Raw genomic sequence first — 19,951 nt, forward strand, 5'->3', positions numbered from 1 at the left:
ACCAAGCACTAGAAAATGCTAGCTGGCTGAACTGAAAGATCTAGTTTACAAACAATAAATTACAGAAAGCATTGTGTAACAATTTTATATTTATGAATTTTGCCCAAAGAAAAGTGGTTACCTTATTTTAAAGCGGACTAATGAGAAATAAATGTATTAAACAGTTTTTTTTTTTTTTTTGTAGGCTCTACCCTTAACACCATCATCCGAGGAGTTTTAGAAGTTGCGATTGGAATTGCAGCTGGACTACTGCTGGGGTTTTTTCTTCATTATTTTCCAAGCAAAGACCAGGTAACAATCCTGTGAAGTATGTAGACACTTTATTATGTATATAAACTGGCCATTTTGCATTTCTGGCTCTTCACAGAGCTTATAGTGCAAATTTTGTTGACAAACTTGCTTAAGGAAAACTACATGCACTGCAAACATCTTGCCAATCATGCATAAATAAACAGTGCTGCGCTAGTAGAAATACAATGTGCATAAACAATACAATGAAGACATCAACTAAATATTCCAGTCCATGAAAAAGAATGAGTAAAACAGGTGACAGAAAACAATCCACCATTCATGTAAGATGATCCCAAAAAACTGTGCTCGTGCTCTCCTCCACCTGTGTATTAGGCTGCTCACCTTACAATTTGACCCCTACCCCTCTGGGCATATCACAAGAGACTGGCGTAAAGCTGACACAGGAAGTACTCAATTTAATACACTTCCTCTAAGTGGTTGACAAGCTCTCCAAGTGTGTACCGATCAGCATATGTATAAAACAGAATGGCGAGATTTAGTGCTCTCCATTTTAAACCAATTTATTCCCATAAAAGATTAATCAAATATACTCACAAGTAAGGCACTATAAGCCATGCTAGATGTACAGACATAGATACAAATCAAATTGGATAGCCGTGGTGTGATGTCAGCACGTGGGCTCCGCCCCCTATATATATGGTTCATCCTACACGAATGGTAGATTGTGTTCTGTCACCTGTTTTACTCATCCTTTTTCATGGACTGGAATATTTAGTTCATGTCTTCATTGTATTGTCTATGCACATTGTATTTTTTTGTAGCGCAGCACTGTTTATTTCCATTTTTTTTATAGGTGGAGTAAAAATACTTTGAGTGATAGCAGCTACTATTTTTTATTCGCTGTCACATTAATTGTTATTTAGGATTTGATTGCACTGATTGATTTCACACAGTTATCTTGCCAATCATACTTCTTTTTGAGAAAAATATGTTGGGGGTCAGCACAGTCGATCATGATCTACCTGTCAATCATGGGCAGGTAATGGGTAGATTGTGTCCTTTACATGCTGACCCTATGTCTGTAGTGCTTCTTCCCGAAATGCGGTGGTGTAGGGAAGCGACATACAGTAGCTATGTACCCCTGTACTGATCCCACCGGCCATACACCCGTGCATTCCAGGTGCTTCTATGTGACATCTCATAGGATGGATGACAAAGAAAGGCTGGCAGGGATCAGCACACCAAAACAGGCAGCAGCGTGTCACCACCACTCTGCATATGGAAGTGGGGATCCTCCCTACAAACTGCTTGCCCCTGTACACTGCCCTACAAACTGCCTACTATGTACACTGCTCTACATACTAACGACCCCTGTACTTTGTTCTACATACTACTTAAAGCAGAACTACACAGTGTCTAATCACCACAAACTTAAAACCCTATTTAAATCATTTAAACTCCTCCATTCATCCATCCATGTCTCCATACTTTATGTTACTGAGAAGTCACTTTGAAAAACACACCATGGCATTTCTGTCCACTGCCATCTTGTGTAAGGGCAGATGATTTGTGTAGCATTTACTCCCTAGGGTCCATCTGCCCTTAGCTCAGGCTCGCAGGCAGGAGGGTGTGCTTAGTTGAGAGAACACCTACCCCCCCTACTGAAGTTTCCTAGGATGTATGACATAAGTTGCCTAGGCAAGGAAACCACAAAGTAACTGAAGAAATATAAAAAAAAAAAGTTTAAAACAAGAAAATATGATCTACCTTCCTATCTATCTACTAACGCTAGCAGCATAAGGATTAACAATAGCCAATGTTGATTGGGAGAGTGATGTTCCGCTTTAACCTGGCAAAAACTCATTACAGCCAATTGTGCCAAAACTCAGACTATACTGGCAGACAAGAATTGAGACTAGCCAGACCTAAACTAGTCGAACAAGTCAGACTGCAATACCAGTTCTGACTTCAGCATCAGACTTGGTTAGAGCTGCACAATTCTGGATAAAATGAGAATCACTATTTTTTTTGCTTAGAAAAAAGACCATGATTCTGAACTTTTTTTTATTTTAAAGCTTTACAACCCCCTCCATAGGGGGAGTAAACAAACAGAAAAGGGAGCCAGGAGGTGACGGTCGGACGGTCCCAGATGCAGGAGGCACACAATTTGTACAGTGCCACTGCCCGCGCTGACTAGTCTATGATGACACACAGACACACGTGTACTGTGGCTGCCTGTGTGTCAGAACTGCTCCCCCCTCCTATACAAAATGGTAGCGCCCAGGGCACTCGCCCTCTCCGCCCCTGCCTTGTACCGGCCCTGGTGTGATGTAAGCACGAGTTGCTGCAGCGTTCGACACTGCTGGTGAGTGTGGAGTGGAGTCTCTGCTTGCAACGAATAACTTACTTGACTTGAAAGTAGCAGCAGCGTGCATGCCAACATCGGCATAGGAGGAGGTCGGACAAGATGTGACAACCCAGGGCAGTGAGTACATGAGACTCTATGGTGTATGTTACTGGCTATTTCAGATGCCCTACGCTGTAAGGGAAGGATACCCATGTGGCATGGGACCCTCCCACCCCAGCAGGCTGGACAACCATTTGGGAGTCCTTTAAGCTGTTACTCAACCTGGTCTTTATGAACAGTCTCACGAGTTTGTCTTTAAGTGCTCCTCTTTTATATCGGGCAGCTGATCAACCTTTGTTTGGATGAATCCTCCATCTACACCTTCCCCAGCACTGATTAAGATCATTGACTGATACATCTGCCTCTAGAACCTAAAACACGACTCTTTATAGCACCTTCATCTCCAATACTGGTTGTCCAACCAACTCTATGACTCTTTCTAATACGGACCCTGTATACAGTTGTGCTCATAAATTTACATACCCTGGCAGAATTTATGATTTCTTGGCCATTTTTCTAAGAATATAAATGATAACACAAAAGCATTTCTTTCACTCATGGTTAGTGTTTGGCTGAAGCCATTTATTATGAATCGACTGTTTTACTCTTTTTAAATCATAATCACAACAGAAACTACCCAAATGACCCTGATCAAAAGTTTATATACCCCTGTTGATTTCGGACTGATAACATGAACATGAGTTGAAAAAAAAGGGTTTGGCTATTAAAGTGGTTGTAAACCCTTTACAACCACTTTAACCTACAGGTAAGTTTAGATTAAGGCTTACCTGTAGGTGCTTGAAATATCTCCCAGACCTGCATGGTCTAGGAGATATTTGCAAATCGCCATACGGCAATGTCTTCTGCGCATGTGCCGGAGTTAGAAAGGGCATGCTGTGCCCTTTCTAACTCGGGTCATGCCATGAGTAGAGGCTCCTACGCGACTCAGGCCACTCACAGAGCCGGAGTTCGCAGCCCCGGAAGGAAGTGGGGTGAAGAATGGCCGCTTGCTACTCGTGAGGAAGACGGGGACATCGCGGGCTTCTCCTGCAGGTAAGTGTCACATAGTGGTCTACTATGCGATGCATAGTAGCCCATTATGCTTTACCTTTGCAGGGAAACAAAGAGGAAGTAACGCCCATCAGGGTTTACTTCCTCTTTAAAGGTAACCATCCTCATCTGTGATCTGTTTGCTTGTAATTTAGTGTGTGTGTATGTGTATAAAAGGTCAATGAGTTCCTGGACTCCTGACAGACCTTTGCATCTTTCATCCATAATCGGTCTATGATTTTAATGGTAGGTTTGTTTTAACAGTAAGACAGCATAACAACAAAAATATCCAAAAAAAATGCATTTCAAACAAGTTATAAATTGATTTTAATTTTAATATGTGAAATAAGTATTTAAGTATATAAGATTTCTAGCTCCCAGGTGTCTTCTATACAGGTAACGAGCTGAGATTAGAAGCTCTCTCTAAAACAGAGTGCTCCTAATCTCAGCTTGTTACCTGTATAATAGACACCTGTCCACAAAAGCAATGAATCAGATTCCAATCTTTCCACCATGGCCAAGACTAAAGAGCTGTCCAAGGATGTCAGGAACAAGATTGTTGACCTACACAAGGCTGGAATGGGCTACTACAAGACCATCGCCAAGCAGTTTGGTGAGAGGGTGACAACAGTTGGTGGGATTATTTGCTAATGGAAGAAATGCAAAATAACTGTCAATCTCCCTCGGTCTGGGGCTCCATGCAAGATCTCACCTTGTGGAGTTTCAATGATCATGAGAACAGTGAGGAATCAGCCAGGAACTACACAGGAGCCTCTTGCCAATGATCTCAAAGCAGCTGGGACCATAGTCGCCAAGAAAACACATTACACCTTGAAGGACTGAAATCCTGCAGGTCCCTCTGCTCAAGAAAGCACTTGTACCAGGACCCATCTAAAGTTTGGTAATGATCAAACACCATGACCCCCCCCCCCCATTATCTTATTCCCTACATACCTGGCCAGTCCCTGTGGAAGTTAAAACACTAATAGCCACAATTTCTAAGTGATCCTTGCTGTCTTCCAAGTCCCATGACCATGAGCAACATTCACAGATAGCTATGGATTTTTCCTCAATGAATGCAAATAGTACATTGATTTGATAGGGTGGACATCGTGGTGCACCACCCCACCTCTCCACTTCATCCAGCCAGGGATGCTTTTGGAAAGGTACTAGTATTTCTTTACATTTTCTAACTCAATTAACATGCACAGGGTTACCATCCTCTTTAAATGTCATCAAAGGACACGGTTCGGACCTTGCCATTCTTTTTCCAGGTTTCTTGAGAAACCTCCCTTTGAACTGCTTACCCCCTGGTGTAAGCCTTTGTGTAGGGTGACACTCACATTGTTCCCCCATACTGTCTCTAGAGATTCCTTGGGACCTTGTATTTTTTTTCCAGTTCTTTTGAGTTTTATCAGAAACCTCCGTTTCAACTTATCAGGGGTATCCCGCTGTCTTCCTTCACTCACAAGGTTGTCTTTCCTATGGCTGTTATCTCTGCAGGAATTGTTTGAGTTAAGTTATTCCTCCTTCCTTTTTTTTTCATTCAACCAGCGAGCAAAAAATAAATTACCCAATTCCCCCATCCAAATACTAAATGTGAATGGGGAATCCTTCCCGCTGAGCTTTTGTATTCTGCCAGTGGAGAGACTTCCCTGCCAACAGAATACAATGATCAGTGTTGCCGGCCATAGCCCGCAGCACTGATTGTTCAGGAAAAAACAGACAGTCTGGTTGTACACAAGTCAATCGCTAGATCGACTTGTGTACAACAAACTAGCCCACACATGGATCGAAATTCGGCTGGTACTTGCTGAACTGGCCAAATTTCGATCCATATATGACTGACTTTAGCAACCTTATCCTGTAAGGAACCCTTCCTAGTGTTACACAGGGAAAGGGTAGTCTTGCAGCCTAAAGTCTCTTTTCTTTCTAAGGTGATTTCCTCATTCTACCTTAGCCAGGATATTGTGCTTTCCTCCTTCCAAGGAGATTTCCCTCTACTGTCTGGACGTAGTTTACACCGTTTACCTCTGAGCTATGACTACTTTTAGACATTTGGATGTTCTTTGTCATTCCTGAGGGTCTATGTAGGTAGCACTCCCATTGCACCCTCTTGCCGGTCCATAAGCAACTCCATAGAAGCCATGATTTCTGTACACTGTACTGATTATTGCCAATGAGCCTCAAACAGCTGTATGTGATGTGTAGTCAATGACTACAATTTTGGACTATCTGCACTATAAACCAACAGTTCAGGACAGAAGCAAATAAGTAATGATTTCCATGCTCAATTCACATCCAGTGTGCATATCACTAGATTGTCCAACAGAACCCAGATTCAGCAGGTTCTGATGGCTTCTGTAACTGCCAGCTGTCAGTGAAAGTCAGGGTCCAGTACAGCCAAGGAGACTAAACTGTCAACTCCAAGCGTTCTGACCCCTCTACTAATTGCTCCATGCTTCAGAAGAGAGTGTAAACACAATGCTTCTGTATTGTATTTACATCGGGAATGAAGTGATGTCATGGCACTTCTGTCCATATGGAGGCTGTGCAGAGCTGCTACGGCTCTGTCCACCCTATCCCTGCGAACAGTAGATCACCTAGCTCAGAACAGCTGGCAATACATCATTATAAGGCTGGGTTCACACATATGCGAATTGGACGCGCGTTTCACCGCATCTGATTCGCATGACAGGCAAGTGTGACCGGCACTCAATGGAGCCGGTTCACACGTGCCTGGGGGTGGCCACGGTCCGGATTGAAAGAAGGGTCTGGTGCATCTTTGGGTCTGGTTCAGGTGCGATTTCAGGCTAAAATTTGGACCTGAAACGCACCTGAACCAGTGTACAGGAACGCATCGGACCCCAGGCATGAACCCGTGGTTGCACATGTATGAACCCGGTCTTTGAAGTGATTGGTTGCTGTCCAGCATGGGGGTTTTGAATCAGGTCTCCACTGACCAGATCCAGAGCCCCCATGAAGAAGAGATTGTGAAAATTAGAAAAAAGTATACAGTGTGTGTATGTGTTTATAATCTATCCTAAAAATATACCTTCCCAAAATGTATCCCCAGGTCGCAACATTGCAATAAGAAAATCAGGATGACATTTGACATTTACTCAAACGCAATGTTTGAATTTTCTTCTTGCAGTCACAAATCTGTGAAAAAGTCAACGTTGTGCTAATTTATGTCCTCGTCATTCTGACTTTTTCCTAATATAGGTGTTACACTAACAATTTAAGCAAACGTGATCCATCACGATGTAGCATTGAAGGGGGACTAAAGCTTTACAATTCTGCTACATGACATATAGGTTGCACTAATGTGTTATATTACTTTATTTATTAGACTTTGTTGATTTCAATTATTTTTTTCAAATATATGGTGGTGCACACATTACGTACATGTTGCATTGAGAAAAAGTATACAAAAATGTAAAGAAAAAAAATCTAATTGTTTATTTATTTTTTGCAAATAAAAATCTAATGAAAGCCCCATCTGTTCAAAAAACAATGTAGACTACAGCTGCTAAAAAGCATGTGTGGAACCAAGATATCAATTAAACACACTGGAACTCAAGATTAAGACTCGGTTCCCGTCTGCACATTACATGCTTGTAGCGCCATTAATTGTTATTGTTATCCCAACTGCAGCCAGCAAATACACACCGCAAGATGGCAGGTTTGTTGCGTGTAGGGCAGCTCATCCAAATGAACAGACAGCCCTGAAGGCTGCCATCAGAGAACTCTGATGTCTAAGACCCCATTCACACCTGAGCATTTTGTAGCCTGAAGCTACAAAATGCTGGAGGGGAAAACATCTATTATTCTCTATGAAGATGGTTCACATCTCCACTCCAAAACGCCTGAAGCCAGAAGCTCCAAAACGCCTGAAGCTCAAACAAGTTCTGGGACTTTTTTTAGGCAGATTTGTGCGTTTTTCTGCTTTTTACATTGGTGACCTTTTGACCTGTACAAAATCGTGGAAAAAACGTGGAAAAAATTGCGGTAAATTCGCGCGACTTTCTGCCTGAAAACGTTATGCTCAGGTGTGAATGGGGCCTGAAGGTTCTCCTTGGATTTTGGGCTTTGCTATGTAGCTAGGCTGCAAAAATGTTTCACGTATGTGGTATCCCCATACGTAGGAGGAATAGCAGAGTGTGTTTTTAGGTGTATTTCTAAGTATGCCCATGCTGTGTGTGAGTTATACCTTATTATTTAATTGACAGCTGTGTGTAAAATAAATAGATTTTTTTACTTATTTTTCAAAAACGTGTGGCAAAAATGTGATCATCAAAAGACTCGCTGTGCCTCTAAGTAAATATGTTGGAGGGTCCACTTTGCAAAATTTCCGGGCACTTCAGGACCTCAAAAGTGATAGGTAGTCAGGAAATTGGATCCAACATTTATGCCCTGTGAAAGCCTGAAGGTGCTCATTGGATTTTGGGCCACTCTCTGCATCTGGGCAGTGAAAAATATTTACACATGTGGTATCCCTACTCCGAGATAAGTAGAAGAATGTGTACTGATGTGTAAATGTAAGTATGCCTATGCCATGTGTGACAAATGTTTTTTTTAATTGACAGCTCTGTGAAATAAAATCAACTATAAACTGTATATCAAAAAATAAATATATGTGAAGATTCTGAATTTTGCTGCTGCCAGATTTTTCACATTTTGATTCCTCAGTGTGTGTTTATGTAATATATATATTGTATTATAATTTTTTTTTTTTTCTTTTAATGTTCCAGCATTTTTTTGTCTACCATAGCTCAAATGAACAGTCCTCCTTATTGGAAAATTTGATGTAAAGAGCAGGGTGATAAGTAGACAGCAGTGCCAAAATATTGGAATTAGTAGTCCATGTGTAGACTTTCAGAAACAATATAGTCCCTTTCAATCCCCTGTGTAATATACACCATATGAGACCACCACCGATGATCAGAAATGTCTGCTTACCAGATTTACTGGACCTTTAGCTAGGATCTTTGGTTTGCAATCCGACCAATGATCCTGCAGGCGATCTCTCTCTCTCTCTCTCTCTCTCTCTCTCTCTCTCCCAATGTTAAGAACTTCACACTCGAAAAGAGACTCCACATCGCGTAAATCCAACTATTTATTGGGTAAAAAGCACCTCTCGCACATGGAGGAATGGTAAAACACTGGCCAGTAAAAACATCATAATTTTTACCGCCCGGTGTTTTACCATTCCTTTGTGTGTTAGGGGTGCTTTTTAACCAATAAATCGTTGGATTCACACAATGTGGAGTCTCTTTTTTTTTATTTGCGAGTGGGACGTTCCTAACATAGGGAGAGAGAGAGATCACCTACAGGACTACTGATCTTTGGTCGGATTGCAATCCAAAGGCCCAGGCGGGGTAATCGGCCACAAGCACTACTGGTCTTTCTAAAGCTCCAGTACATCTGGTAAGCAGGCATTTCTTATCATCGGTGGTGGTCTCATATGGTGTCCATTTCGGTGTCTAAAAGTCTACACATGGACTACCAATTCCAAGATTTTGGCATTGCTGTCTACTTCTCATGCTGCTGTTCACATCACTTTTTCCAATAAGGAGGACTGTTCACTATTAGGCCCCGTACAGACGACCGAACATGTCTGCTGAAACAGGTCCGTGGCCGCCATCCCTCGCATGCGTCGAATGACTTCGACGCATGCGTGGAAGCATTGAACTGGCAGGGCCGCGCACGTCGTCGCGGCGACGGCACGACCTCGTCGCCGCGTATCGAGTACGCGCGGATTTCTGTATGATGGTGAGTACAGCCATCATACAGAAATCCCCGGGCAGACATGTACGCTGAAAACGGTCCGGCGGACCGTTTTCATCGTACATGTTTGCCCTTGTGTACAAGGCCTTAGATGTTTAATGCTGTATATGTTATTTAAGCGTGACTCTGTTCCATACTATGCAGTTTTTGTGATATCACACATCTGAGTCGCTGCTTTCCATGTAGCTTCAATACCTTTTTATCATTTTTTAAGCCTGTTTTTTTTTTTGTTCACCCATATACATAGCTCAAATTAATTTTAATTTAGAATTGGCTAAATACATTTCAGGTAAATCAAAGCAGGTGTGTAAAAAGCAATTTGTTTTCTTTAGAAAGCAGTCACAACCAGAGTAGAAATAATGCCTGTTCCTTGCTAGTATGTTGCAAAGGACCCCCACTTTCTGTTTTGAAGCAAGGATCTCTCTGCACATGTCTGGCACAATTCCTGCTGTTCAACACGTCCAACATTAAGGAACACAAGGTCAAGATTGAGTTGTGAGGTATATTAATTAGCTCTTACTACTTTATAGCTGCGATTTTTACAAAATGTTTGTAGCTTAATGGCACAGGGTTAGTCTAGTAAGTGCGAGAGAGGTGAGCCTTAATGTATCCCTTTTCAAAATACCATGAAACTTTTTTTTATATTTGAAGTTTAAATTATGATAAAAAATTATTGGTAACAACATGGATAGAGGGTAGACAGAATTTTCATGGGGATCCTACGTGTAGAACAGACAAAATGGTTATGGGATCAAATTTCCAGTAAGTAATAACCTGTAGAGTCTACCCAAGACAAATATTTGCAAAAAGCTATACATTTCATTACGTTCAACTGGATGTGTTTTTTTTCCCTACAGGAGAATCTGAAATGGAAGAGATCCTACCTCATCCTGGCTCTTTCCATATTTGCAGTGTTCGCAAGCCTGTCCTTCGGTTTTCCTGGGTCAGGAGGACTGTGTACACTAGTGATGGCTTTTCTAGCAGGCATGAGATGGTCTGGGGAAAAGGTATTATTAGAACAGAACATTATGTCAGATCACTAGAAAACCTATGACCCTTTTGGAAAAAAACAAGGAGAGGCCATACAAACAATACTTAAAGCGGTTGTATACCCTTTAATTTTTTTTACACCTGTAAAGGAAAAGCCATAATGAGCTAGTATGCACCGCATACTAGCTCATTATGAAATACTTACCTTAAAACGAGGTGAAGAGAACTTACCTGGTCCACGCCGAGCGAGATGTCATCTTGCTCCGGCGTGTTTTCCGGGTATCGCCGATCCAGCGCTGTGATTGGCTGGAGCGGCGATGACGTCACTCCCGTGCATGCGCGCGGGAGACTTCAATTCAGCAAGGTCCAGCAGCTGCTGGTCCTTTAGCCGAGGATCCCCGCTGCGCATGTGCCGCTGCAATCAGCAGCGCATTGCGGGGGGAATATCTCCTAAACCGTACAGGTTTATGAGATATTCTTTATACCTACAGGTATGCCTTATTATAGGCTTACCTGTAGGTAAAAGTCAAAAAGTGGGGTATATAACCACTTTAAATGATTTAGATTTACAGATGTATCAATAAGTAGTAGATATAATGGGCCAGATCCACAAAGAGTACGCCGGCGTACTTTCAAATTTCCCGCCTCGTATCTTTGTTTTGAATCCTCAAAACAAGATACGACGGCATCTGGGTTAGATCCGACAGGCGTACGTCTTCGTAGACCTTCGGATCTTAGATGCAATTCTTCGGCGTCCGCTGGGTGGCGTTCTCGTCGTATTCCGCGTCGAGTATGCAAATTAACTATTTTCATCGATCCACGAACGTACGAGCGGCCGTCGCAATCTTTTACGTCGTTTCCGTTCGGCTTTTTTTGGCGTATAGTTAAAGCTGCTATTTGGTGGCGTACGCAATGTTAAGTATGGCCGTCGTTCCCGCGTCGAATTTGAAAATATTTTTTTTTGTTTGCGTAAGTCGTCCGTGAATGGGGCTGGACGTGATTTACGTCCACGTCAAAACAATAACGTCCTTGCGACGTCATTTAGCGCAATGCGCGGCGGGAAATTTAGGGACGGCGCATGCGCAGTTCGTTCGGCGCGGGGACGCGCTTCATTTAAATGAAACACGCCCCCTACTCGCCGATTTGAATTAGGCACCGTTACGCCGCGAGAGATACACTACGCCGCCGTTACTTGCGGCGCAAATTCTTTCTGGATTCAAAGCTTCCAAAAGTAAGTTACAGCGGCGCAGCGTATCTCACATACGCTGCGCCCATGCAATTGTATGTGAATCTGCCCCAATGTGTTCATGTCAGTATCATTTTTCACCAAATGTTCTAGCTCTGTATAAACTTTGACAAGTGTGTGCGCACAAGACTAGTTATGATTTTGCTTAGCCAGGAGCAAATTCAATAATTAGAAATTAGTTCATTCCCATTGGAATTGACAACATTTTTCTATTTTTGTCTTTTTATTTAAATTTTTTTGCTTGGTCGAAACAAATTATTGAATTGTCCCCTTTAACTCGTAGATAATCAAACATTCTGAATCATCAATTTTCTAACAACATTTTACCAGTGTAAGCTCAGCCTAATTTCTGCTTTTATGGAGGCAGCTCATTTATTTGTCATAGCAGCAGTGCAGTTTAATAAATTGTCCTTATGACTGTCTATTGGTCTAACGTGTGACTTTTTTGAGTGTGATTTATTATTGTGTGGAAAGTATCTAACTTTTCTTTCTTTATATATAAATAGACTGTGGTTGAAGATATAGTAGCTGTTGGATGGGATATTTTCCAACCACTGCTGTTCAGCTTGATTGGATCAGAAATACAAATTGCCTCTTTGAGACCTGAGACTGTTGGTAAGTGTAGAAAGTCGCAGTATAGAGTTGTGTTCTAAGCTGTTCTGCCATATATTTCATCTTTCTCGTTGTAGAGGGTGGCCCTGGATGGACCAATACCCCTCCTCGTTTGCAAGCCTCGGGGCAAGGATTGGTACCCGTAGGGTTACCTTGAGAGGCATGGGACAAGAACATATACAGTGAGGGGAAAAAATATTTGATACCCTGCTGATTGTGTATGTTTTCCCACTGACAAAGAAATTATCAGTCTATAATTTTATTGGTAGGTTTATTTTAACAGTGAGAGACAGAATAACAAAAACAAGATCCAGAAAAACGCATTTAAAAAAAGTTATAAATTGATTTGCATTTAAATGCATGAAATATGTATTTGATCCCTTTTCAATGAGCAAAATTTCTGGCTCCCAGGTATCTTCTATACAGGTTAGGAGCTGAGATTAGGAGCACTATCTTAAAGGGAGTGTGTCTAATCTCAGCTTGTTACCTGTATAAAAGACACCTGTCCACAGGAGCAATCAATCAATTAGATTCCAATCTCTCCACCATGGCCAAAACCAAAGAGCTGTCCTAGGATGTCAGAGACAGGATTGTAGACCTACACAAGGCTGGAATGGGCTACAAGACCATTGCCAAGCAGTTTGGTGAGAGGGTGACAACAGTTGGTACGATTATTCTCAAATGGAAGAAATAAAATAACTGTTAATCTCCCTCGGTCTGGTTCTCCAAGCAAGATCTCACCTTGTGGCGCTTCAAAGATCATGAGGTGATGATGTGACATGTACAGGCCCGTCCGAAATTTGCTAATGAACGATTCAGAGGAGAACTGGGTGAAAGTGTTGTGGTCATATGAAACCAAATTCAAGCTCTTTGGCATCAACTCAACTCATCGTGTTTGGAGGAGGAATGCTGCCTATGACCCCAATAACACCATCCCCACCATCAAACATGGAGGTGGAAACATTATACTTTGGGGGTGTTTTTCTGCTAAGGGGACAGGACAACTTCACCGCATAAAAGGGACGATGGACGGTGCCACGTACCGTCAAATGTTGGGTTAGAACCTCCTTCCCTCAGCCAAGGCATGGAAAATGGGTCATGTATGGGTATTAGTGAATGAGATATAGGAGGCACCCAACTACCAAGTAAATTTGTACTGTGCAATAATAAACACAGGAAACACACTTAAGTACGCATAATAAATTGAAAAGTGACACACACAGCATAAATTAAAAACGTGACCTATATAAAAGCACTAAATACAACAATATATAAATAAGCAAAGGTTTGATATTCAATCAAAGGCCTAGCAAATGTGACTCTTCTGTGCTGAAAAAATCTTCTGAATGAAATAGTGAGTAATCCTTCACCAGCTGAGCAAAATACACCCAAAGTGATCCATAGGTAGGTACTGCTTACCAGATGGTAGTGACCCCTTTACTTAACCACTTACCCCCCGGACCATATTGCTGCCCAAAGACCAGAGACCTTTTTGCGATTCGGGACTGCGTCGCTTTAACAGACAATTGCGCGGTCGTGCGACGTGGCTCCCAAACAAAATTGGCGTCCTTTTTTTCCCACAAATAGAGCTTTCTTTTGGTGGTATTTGATCACCTCTGCGGTTTTTATTTTTTGCGCTATAAACAAAAATATAGCGACAATTTTGAAAAAAATGAATATTTTTTAATTTTGCCATAATAAATATCCCCCAAAAATATATAAAAAAAAATTTTTTTTCTCAGTTTAGGCCGATACGTATTCTTCTATATATTTTTCGTAAAAAAATCGCAATAAGCGTTAATTGATTGGTTTGCGCAAAAGTTATAGCGTTTACTAAATAGGGGTTATTTTTATTGCATTTTTTTTTATATTTTTTTTTACTAGTAATGGCGGCGATCAGCGATTTTTTTTTTTTCGGTACTGCGACATTATGGCGGACACTTCGGACACTTTTGACACATTTTTGGGACCATTGGCATTTTTATAGCGATCAGTGCTATAAAAATGCATTGGATTACTATAAAAATGCCACTGGCAGTGAAGGGGTTAACACTAGGGGAAGGGGTTAAGTATGCCTGGGTGTGTTCTTACTGTGGGGGGGGGGGGGTGGACTCACTAGGGGAAACACTGATCCTCTCTTCATACATTGTATGAACAGAAGATCAGCATTTCCCCCGCTGACAGGACCGAGAGCTGTGTGTTTACACACACAGCTCCCGGTCCCCGCTCTGTAACGAGCGATCGCGTGTGCCCGGCAACAAAGATCATGGATGGAATATGTGAAAAAAATATATAAAGGGAACCAATAGTGTAATCCTGTTTATTTTTAAAAAGCAATAAAAAACAGTGCCAAAGGGCTGCTTGCATGGGTAGTGCCTTAGCCCGGAACTGAGGCTGTTTGCGTGTCAGGTAGTCGAATGATGCCCCGCGGCCCTCACTGGATGGGTATGCCAGCATGACAATAACCAAAAACACACAGCCAAGGCAACAAACGAGTGGTTTAAGAGGAAGCATATTAAGGTCCTGGAGTGGCATAGCCAGTCTGCAGACCTTAATCCCATAGAAAATATGTGGAGGGAGCTGAAGGTTCGAGTTGCCAAACTTCAGCCTCGAAACCTTAATGACTTGGAGAGGATCTGCAAAGAGGAGTGGGACAAAATCCCTCCTGAGATGTGTGCAAACCTGGTGGCCTCTGTGATTTCCAACAAGGGTTTTGCCACCAAGTACTAAGTCATGTTTTCCGAAGGGGTCAAATACTTTCATGCTATAAAATGCACATCAGTTTATAATGTTTTTTGTTATTCTGTCTCTCACTGTTAAAATAAACCTACCTAAAATAATAGACTGATTATTTCTTTGTCAGTGGGCAATTAAACAAAATCAGCAGGGGATCCAATACTTTTTTCCGTAATCGTACTTTTGGATGTGGTCTAGCAACTCTTTCCCTCTCTTCCTATTGGGAGGGGAGTGGAATCTCAAGTCAGGCTAGATTACAATGTAAACCTCAATGATTTGAGCATGAATAGATATCTCCACATGTCATACGTCTCAAAAGAATGGCTGCAACGTAACAAAATGTGGAAAGAGGGAAGCACTGTGAATACTTTCTAGATGCACTGTATATATAATATATAAGGTTTCTTTCCCTTGGAAAAAAAAGCTTAACAGTTTCCCATTCATTCTTTTAGCATTGTGTATTGCCACACTTGGAATTGCATTAATAGTGCGGATATGCTTCACATTCTTGATGGTGTCCTGGGCAGGATTTCAGCTGAAGGAGAAAATATTTATTTCTTTAGCATGGATGCCAAAAGCTACTGTTCAGGTATGATCACAAAATAAATAAAAATGAAATATGTTGCGCAAAAAATTCTTGGTATCCAATTAATTCAGTGAAACATCAGCAGCCAGCACAATATTGAGGGAAAACCAATAAAAATATAAATCGTTAAGGTGCAGTGCTTAATTGATAGTCCAAAGAAACTCAATCCAGGAACAAATATTCAATGGTAGTTCAATCTGTGGTAGGCAGGAGATAAGTGCAAAATAGAGAGACCCGTCACCGGCACCAACAATACAGCCACTTACCCTATTTAGTGGACCCTCATTACAAAGGCCACATCACCATTTATAAGGTATAATACGGTATAAAGGAAGCCCATTAATCTTCATACACTTAATGGCAGCAGACCGGATGGTGGATACAGCAAGCCCAGGTGTGACTCTCCTTATTCAAGATACACTCCAGCAGTAATCGCCACATGTATATCATCCCATGTAGACAAAAGGAGTTAGGCTTCATTGCACAGTACATAAGGACAGTATTTATTTAATAAAAACAAGTGAAAATGCACTCACATTAGAGACAAACAAAAATGGGCTTTGTATATATGCAGCCGTCCCAACAAAGCCTGTTTTTGTTTGGTAAAATCGATACCAAACATGCCCAGGGCTCGACAAATCCTGGTCGCCAGGTCGCCATGGCGACTAGAAATAGTGTCCTCACGAGTGGGGTCTTGGCTGGGGGAGTGGACATGGCCCGGGCCTTGTAGGCCTTCCAGACACAGTACTGCCCATCACTGTTATTATTTTGGAATGCGATTAGCGGGGTCGGCGGGGATGGAGCAGTAAGAGCAGCGTGGTAGCCACAGATGGTTTTTTTTTTTCCATAGGACCGGCGCTCCTTAGACTAGGCCGAAGCCGCAGCCTCGCCTAAAACATCCTGCCCGCAGCTTGCCGCGATCCTGGGAAAAGGCCACTAGCGGCATCTGGCTGGATGCCTCTCGCGGCCTTTTCCCCAGGATCGCGGCGAGCTGCGGGCAGGATGTTTTAGGCGAGGCCTTGTCCGCGCACCACTGGTCCTAAGTTTTTAGGCAAGGCCGCGGCTTCGGCCTAGTCCGTGGCCTTTTCCCAGGATAGCGGCAGACTAGGCCGAAGCCGCGGCCTCACCTAAAAGCTTAGGAAAATCCATCAGGAAAAAAAAAATATTTGAATCAAGTTTTTTTTTTTTTTTTTTAATCGCTGATTTTTTGGGGGGCCAAAATCGCCCAAGCTCTAGAGGTCATCCCCTGCTTGCCGGCATGTCGGGCACACAGCAAACGTTTTTTTTTTTTTATTATTATTATTAATTAGATGCAGAATTTAGAAATCTGTTTTTTTTATATATATATTTTTCCTTTTTTTTTTTATAATTGCTTTATCATATTCTATATTTTCCCATAGTAGGCTTGCTGAGCCTAGTAGTCCTTAAAACTTTTTATTGCATATTTAATTTTCCTAGTGCAGCATTGAAGTGGATACTGTCAATGTAATATGAGCCCTGCCGTGCGTATGAGAGCATGGCGCGCAGCCCTCTGCATAAATTGTCCAATACTTGCGAAATACCTGAAATACATCACCGCCCGCCCCTATGTGCAGCCTTCTTAACAAGGACAATATATGACGTAGACATTGAATCTGACGGATCCCCCTGGGGCGCTATGCAGGCGCTATTGCGCTAAAAATAGCGCCTGCAAAGCTCCCTGAAACAGCCGCTGCTGTCTTTCCAGTGTGAAAGCCCCTAAGGCTTTCACACTGGAGCAGTGCGATGGCAGGAGCATCTTTGATGCGCTGTAGGAGCGGTGAATACACCGCTACTAAAGCGACCCTGCCCATTAAAATCAATGTGGCAGCGCGGCCGTGGCTGTTTTAACCCTTTTTCGGCCGCTAGCAGGGGTTAAAGGCGCCCCGCTTTCGGCTGAAAATCGCGGCAAAAACTGCGGTAAACTTTACCGCCAACACCTGCGACGCCCCAGTGTGAAAGTACCGCAATACTAAAAAAGAAAAACTGGCTCCTAACTTTTTTAGCTGGCTCCTAGATTCAAACTAATTTTGTCAAACCCTGCTTTAACCACTTCAACCTCCGAGGATTTGGCTGCCCAATGACCGGGTATTTTTTTGCGATTCAGCACTGCGTCGCTTTAACTGACAACTGCGCAGTCGCAATGCTGGAGCAATGCTGCATCTGTCCCCTGGCGCTTCTGCACTGAGAACCGAGCCACCACCGATGGCTTGGTTCTCACAGTTCCCCGAACAGAGAGCTGCTGACTGTCAATCAGCAGCTCTCCTGCTCTGCTCCTCCACACTCACTGGAGAGCTGGGCTGTGGAGGGGTGGGGAGCGGCAGTCTCATTGGCTCACTGAGAGGCCTATCAGTCCAGGCACCTGGTGGATCCAGACTCCCTGAGTCGGGATAACGCGCTGCCTGGACTGATCTGTGTGACGTCAGCAGAGGGCGAACTTCTGACTGCTCACTGCTAAAAAAGGGTCACAGGAGTGCAAAACGAATTGCACACCTGTGACCCAGAGGAGAAGCCCAGCCAAACAAGCTTAGGCCGGACTTCCCCTTTAATGGCCCATTGCGAACACATATTGCATGGAATTGTGAATGTGCCACATGCAGCATTTCCAGAACTGATTTGCTCCTATATAGCAGGGGGCTAAACTGTTTACCTCTCTCGCGTTACTATTAAAATGCTAAATTGCGCAAGTTTTTGACTCTTTCATAAGTTAAGAGTTTTCAGCCTCTAGTTGTTTTCTAAATGTACTTTTTTATGTCTTTTATTCAGGCTGCTATTGGTTCAGTTGCTTTGGATATGGCAAGAAGCATTGGAAACCAAGAATTCGAAGGTTATGGCATGGATGTGCTAACTGTAGCTTTTCTAGCAATTCTAATCACAGCACCCATTGGAGCATTAATTATTGGGCTAACAGGACCCAGAATGTTGCAGAAATTAGAAATCACAAGTACAAACCTAGAAGAAACAGCGGAGGCTGAAATCAGGATAGAAATATCTAGCCAACTTTAAAACTATTCTGCTCCATGCTGACATTTTAGAAAATTGGTACAGTATTTTTTATGATCAAATCTGCCATTTATCAGACAAGATTTTATTTTGTATGATTGTACATATCTTTTATGTACAGACTATTTATAAATATTTACTATTGTATATAAATACTAGTGCCGTGTCGTTTTTATTGGTGCGATGAGACTTGCTCATATGAAAATTTGCTACCTTACTGAAAACTGTCAGCCCAAGTCACTGCAGAGATTGTGCAAGATTTCAGTACCATAGTTCACTTTTCATAAAACGAAGCATAGAGAATTGGTAGATAGAAATGTGTAATAAAATCCTGCTAAAATATGCCCTTTTGTTGAATGAATGTGCAAATCTAAAATAAGGAAAACGCAGTACATAATTATAGTAGGAACTCCTTTTCCAAAATATATCCGGATTGCAGAAGTGGCTGGACCCATTCAACATAAATGCCAGGGTCATTTCCATGCCAGATTATTTTTTTTTTTTTGTTCAAGTACAGGGAAAACCAAGTCCTTCTTAAAAGCAGGAAATAAATTGTCAATTTATATGGATAAGCGTGGCGTGGCTGATTGTTGAAACAATGCCTCTGCCCTCGGCCTCATAGATCTATCTCTACCCATTCCCCCATCAACACAGTCAGGGTTGATGGGGGGATACCTATTGTGTTCTGCCAGCAGGGGGGCGCGAGGAGCATTTTTGGCTGGCAAAATACAATGGTTACTGCCAACGGCTATGGCCGTTGGCAGTAACCATATGTGCAAAAATACAACAGGCTGGTTGTACCTAAGTGTATCGATCAACTTGTGTACAATCAGCCTGCCCATACATGGTTGGAATCTCGGCTGGCCCCTGCTGAACCAGTCGAGATGCGAACTGTCTATGGCCAGCTTTAGGATTTCTATCAGATTTTACAGGATGAAGGATAGTATAAAAAACAGGGTGCAATCAGCGCAAATATATAGATCAAAAAATGATGATATTAAAGTGTATTTATGTGATACAGACCCCCAGGGTTCAGATCACTGGTAATGCCAGCTGAACACTAAGGGAAATTCGCAAAAATCCTAAGCAAGTAAAAAATAAAATAGAAAAAGTGCAGCGCAAAACTCAAATATATAAATGATACTGGTATACTCAAACACCAATACCATAAGTGTGAATATGAATATGCAGAATAAAAAAAAAAAAAAAAATATTAAAAATTAAATACAATTCAAACAAACAGTCCAAAAGTCCATAAGTG

General features: G+C 42.2%; 1 protein-coding gene across 1 annotated transcript in view; it reads left to right on the forward strand.

Annotated features, from left to right (window-relative positions):
• The window catches only part of LOC120918341 (sodium/hydrogen exchanger 9B2-like), a 55,810-nt gene extending 36,967 nt beyond the window's left edge, over positions 1–18,843 (forward strand). The window contains exons 8-12 of the mRNA XM_040329882.1: positions 185–291; positions 10,357–10,506; positions 12,242–12,350; positions 15,536–15,672; positions 18,454–18,843. Of these exons, the coding sequence (XP_040185816.1) occupies positions 185–291; positions 10,357–10,506; positions 12,242–12,350; positions 15,536–15,672; positions 18,454–18,693 (743 nt within the window). The 3' untranslated portion in view covers positions 18,694–18,843. The remainder of the gene's footprint in view (positions 1–184; positions 292–10,356; positions 10,507–12,241; positions 12,351–15,535; positions 15,673–18,453) is intronic.
• Positions 18,844–19,951: the final 1,108 nt, after the last annotated feature.

The sequence above is a fragment of the Rana temporaria genome, chromosome 1 (assembly GCF_905171775.1).
Source record: "Rana temporaria chromosome 1, aRanTem1.1, whole genome shotgun sequence".
In the NCBI taxonomy this organism is placed as follows: domain Eukaryota; kingdom Metazoa; phylum Chordata; class Amphibia; order Anura; family Ranidae; genus Rana; species Rana temporaria.